Genomic DNA, 5,018 nt, shown 5'->3' on the forward strand with positions numbered 1-5,018 from the left:
GGGGGGGGATGAAAAAGCTAGCTTCCAGGTCCAGAACTTGCACCATGTTCAGTCAGGAGGGAGTGTCCAGTGCCTTATCCACCATGCCACCTGCTGACCCATGTATCACTGGTTTTAGGAATAAAACATGGGGGGCCAGCAGGTGGCATGGTGACTGAGATGCTAGACTCTCACATGGTTGACCACGTCTACTTTCTGGTTAATTATGTTTGCCACTCTTATATTCAAATTCCTTATTATACTCTGTGTTAAATACTGTAATATGATCTCAACTCTTAAGTTCAAATTCAGGCCCCCTACGAAGTATTCATTATATTGTTTTCCGCAATTATTTGTTCCTTCCCTGTACTTGCCATTCTTCCAGGTAGGTGAAATACACTTCCCACCCCACTGCCTTGAGGCACAGCCACATGACTTGCTTTGGCCACAGAATCTAAGTTGACATGCCATACTGTGCTCACTTATGTGGTCTGGCTCTCTCTCTTGAGCTTCTGTCCACTTTCTGCCTTCAGAATAGCGTGCCCTATATAGTGGCTGTTCCTTCTGCTCAGACCCAGAACAAGATATGTGGAGTCAAGAAAACTAGATGGACAGAGCCCAGAAGAGATAATATAAAATTAGAATTGTGAGACCAGCAGAAGGCATAATGGTTCCATCACTGAACTCCCACGTAATCAACTGCAGTTTGAGTCCCAGACCCTGAGACTTAAAACTCACAAAAGGGGTGTGTGTGTGTGTGTGTGTGTGTGTGTGTGTGTGTGTGTGCGTGCGTGCCCAAAGTCCCGAAAGGGGAGTGGAAGTGAAGGGACTGCAGCATGGTCATCCCCAATGGGGAATGACTTCTTACTCTCTATCTCTCTGTCTCTCCAGCAAGTGCATGCACCCTATAGCAAAAATCTCTCAAAAAAAAGAGAAAGAAACTGAGAAACGCAGTATATTGTAGTAAACCACTGAAATTCTGATGCTATATGTTTTTTCAGCACAAGCCAACTATTACACTCTGCTACCACAACCAAGTTATTTAACTTCTCTTAGCTTTTCTTGTTGTTTTTGGTTTTGGGGTTTTATTTTTTTTTATTTTATTTTTTTTTTTTGAGAGCTTTTTTTGCTTTAAAAATGTCTGCACTCACTGGAGAGAGACAGAAAGAGAGAAATCACCCCCCAGAGGGGATGGCCACGATGCAATCCCTTCCTCTCCATTTTCCTCTCAGGATTTTGGGCATACACGCACAGACACCCAAGTGCGAGTTTTAAGCCACTGGGTCTGGGACTTGAACTGTGGTTGACTACGTGAGTCCAGCAATGTAAACACTATGTGGGCATGCACGCACATACACCCAAGTGTGAGTTTTAAGCCGCTAGGTCTGGGACTTGAACTGTGGTTGACTACGTGAGTCCAGCAATATAAACACTATGCCATCTGCTGGTCCCAATTTCTCTTAAGTTTTATCCATCTCTGTAAAATGGTAATAATCACCTATCTCTTATGTTTGAATTAATGAGTGTGTATGTAGAGGGATTCAAATAGTCCCTGTCACATAAGAGAACTCACTACTGGGACTATTTTGATTTCCTAGTTATCTTACAAGCAGGATTCTAATAAATACAGTAAATGTGTAAAAGGACTCATTTCAGATAGCAGTCTAAATTAAAATACAGATGCTTTCACTGGACCAACTGGGACAGTTTTGGGAACATTTCTTATGAAGTAGTTGAGGGTACCAGGATCAGAACCCTTGAGTAAAAGAGAAGGAGGGGATAAGAATACGACCATCTATTTTCAGAAATACAAATTAACACCTAATATGTAAAACTGTGACCTACTAAAAAGTTGAAAATCTACTATATAGTTACTCGAAAGGCCAGGTATTAGGCAAGCCTATGGGTGGTTAGGGTGGTTGAATCCCACGTGGCCAACCGACTGCATGGTTCAAGTTCTGGATCCAAAGGCTTGAGAAATGCACTGGGTGAATGTCTATACCCAAAATCCCAAAAGGAGGGAGAAATGGAAGAGAAGGGATTGGGGGTGGGGGATGCTCTCTTGCTTTCCCTCTTTCTCCCTCCCTCCTGTAAGTTAACATTTTTTTGGCAATTTTTTTTGAAGTGCGTGCCAGTATCTATATTCAACCCAGCTAAGGAAGGTATGCAAGAAAACACACACCCTATAAATATAGGAAAGGTGAGTTAAGCTATAATTTTTATTAAGATGTAAAGAAGCCGGGACCAGCAGTTAGCATAATGGCTACGTCGCTGGACTCCCACGTAGTGAACCGTGGTTCGAGTCCCAGACCCGGTGGCTTAAACTCACGCCGGGCGCGTGTGCATGTGTGCCCAAGATCCCAAGAGGAGAATGGAGGAGAAGGGATTGCAGCGTGGCCATCCCTTCTGGGGGGTGATTTCTCGCTTTCTATCTCTCTGTCTCTCTGTCTGTCTGGTGAGCGCACACGCCCTATAGCAAAAATCTCTCCCAAAAAAAAAAAGATGTAAAGAAGCCAACACACATTAAATCTAAAAATCCCATCTGAAAAGCAGCAACTTATATGTCTTGCTTTCCTCCTTCGTTAGTCCTTAAACAGTGCTGTGGTAAGCACAGGCTTTGAAACTAGTACCACACATTCAACACTCCCTATAAAAAGGTACACACTTAATGTCGCACCAACTTAATCCCCTCATCTGATGGTTTCTATTGATGTCCAAAGAAGAGATATCACCTTACAGTGACCCATTTCAGAACCAGATCTCCAGGAACGCACTTGATTTCAAAACAGGGAACACTCTCATGCCTGGCTCTGCAGTACTCCCATTACTTAGAAATTGCTTAAATAAGAGAAACCTAGAATTTATGCTGCAATTCTGAGATAGCAAGGCTACATTCACAGTGGCTGGCTAGTCACTTCCTGTTTGTTTTTGTTTTTAATTATTCTAATCAAGGTACTGATACCAACTTTAAAACAGTTTTTCCAGAAAATAGTGGATAATACCTGATCACTAAGCCCCCATTTTTACTGTACAATTGTTATATTAACACTCAGATTAAAAAGCTGCCCAAAAATATAAATATTTTTATTATACAATTAGATATTAATGATCATATACCAAAAAAAATCCCAGTTAGTTAATGCCATTATAAACCATCTCTAAATACTAATATGCACAAGAAAATCTGTGAATTTATCTTACTGATTTACAGAAGCAAACCAAACTACTCAAAATATTTAGTGATCCAGATTTTTTTTATTCATCATATGTGGGAAGTGTACTAAAGCATCTGTCCTTGATGCAAAATTAACATTTTGCTTAAAAAAGCATATAGCACATATGAAGGTCACAATGACACACACAAGGAAGATAAGCAACAAAGAACAAAACTGGATTAATTTTTTTCAAGGGGAAACAAGTCCTGACCAAAACTATAAATAGAGTAAAATTTTGATGACTAACAATCTTAACAACTCCACTCCACAGTTAATTCATCTGAGATATTTTCTACAGTACAACAGACTTCATAAATTCCGAAGTTCTAATATATCAGTCACAAGTTAGATATAAATGTTTCATTACAAAGGATGTAAAGGGTGGGATGAGGTCTGTTCAGCTAACTTGCTTGGTCAAAGAGAAACACATTCGCCACTTTCAAGTACTATAGAATTCCTCATTCCATACAAGTGCTATACTATTTCCGATCAGTTTCATCCCTTATAGCCAGTTTTCTGTACTAATTTAAACAATTAGAAGGAACTGTTTGGAACTCCTTTGTTATCCAAGTAAACTAACTGGCACACAGATTCATCTTCTGATAAATTCTGAAGAATTTCAGTATTACTACGAATGCCTTAACTGCATTTCTTATTTGAATTTGTTCTAGATTATCAGAATTCCCCTTCTTCCAAAAGATACAAATTAGCAACATTCTACAGCATTAAATTTAACACTGTCATGGTCATCTCATCATCTCCCCACATTTATTTTTACCTTCTCCAACCTCTCAAAGTATTCCCTGAGGAATGCCATGGGTCTCTCTGGTCGAGCAGTGCACAACTGCACAATGGAGTCCTTGAGCAGTGCCTGAATGTTGTGCTTCTGGACGTAGAGCTCACATTCCCGAAGGCTGCGCTCCTCCTCACTGGCTGTAGTGCTGCCAGACGCCATGGTTCTCTGCAAGGAAAAATACACAGATGCTCATATAAACTACTTATAAAGCACAAATGTCAACTTGGCCTTTGACTTACTAAATTCATTAAGCTGCTGATTCAAAGAGGTTTTTTTTTTAAGTACATTTTGTTTTTAAAGATAGAGGTGGGGAGGTGGCAGGTGGCATGGTGGTTAAGGGTGCTGGACTCCCACATGGCTGACCATGGTTCGAGTCCCAGACCTGGGAGCTTTCCATCTCTCTCTCTCTCTGGTCAAATTAAAATAAGATAAAGTTAAATTTAAAAAATTCTTTAAGAGAATTTTTTTAAAAATAGAGGTGGGAGCTAGGGAACAAAATATGTACAGAATTAGCATTCTTCCAAATAAATGTTTCAGTAGATTCTGCTGCAGGATCGGGGTTCTGCGGGCAAGAGAGAAAAGCAATAACCTCAGTTCCAAGAAGGAAGTAGAAACCACTATCCCTGCAGAGGCAGGCTGCTGAAGAGTCAGGCCCTTCAGGGAATTTCATTCAGTTCTCCCTTGCAAAAGAAATCACGATGACGTGTGAAGTGTGTAAATGGTAAACAGGACAGAGAATTACAAGGGCACACAAGTCAGCTCTAAGTGAAAGCAGGTAAGCACAGTGACTACATCTGACATTCCCTATACGAAACTCGTACCCCATGGGAGTGTCCTAATGTCACACAGCAAACCACTGGAGCGAAAGATCAGATTCGTAAACTACTAGCATAATCAAAGTTTTTTTAAAAACACAAAAACAACCCCAGATGAGTTTTAAAAGCAACCTCTTACTCTGGAATATATGGCCAGATTCCAGCCCTAAATAATAATATCCTTAGCAGTGATAAGAGGGAAAATCTTTTGTA

The 5,018-nt window shown here is 40.4% G+C and overlaps 1 protein-coding gene across 4 annotated transcripts in view; it reads right to left on the reverse strand.

Annotated features, from left to right (window-relative positions):
- PRKAR1A (protein kinase cAMP-dependent type I regulatory subunit alpha) overlaps positions 1 to 5,018 on the reverse strand; it is a 20,950-nt gene that overhangs the window by 13,219 nt on the left and 2,713 nt on the right. For all 4 annotated transcript variants that reach the window (XM_006146743.3, XM_027771144.1, XM_006146744.3 and 1 more), the window contains exon 2: positions 3,973 to 4,155. In XM_006146743.3, coding sequence (XP_006146805.1) covers positions 3,973 to 4,149 — 177 coding nt within the window. In that variant the 5' untranslated portion in view covers positions 4,150 to 4,155. The remainder of the gene's footprint in view (positions 1 to 3,972; positions 4,156 to 5,018) is intronic.

The sequence above is a fragment of the Tupaia chinensis genome, unplaced genomic scaffold (genome assembly GCF_000334495.1).
Source record: "Tupaia chinensis unplaced genomic scaffold, TupChi_1.0 Scaffold000187_1, whole genome shotgun sequence".
Classification (NCBI taxonomy): Eukaryota; Metazoa; Chordata; class Mammalia; order Scandentia; family Tupaiidae; genus Tupaia; species Tupaia belangeri.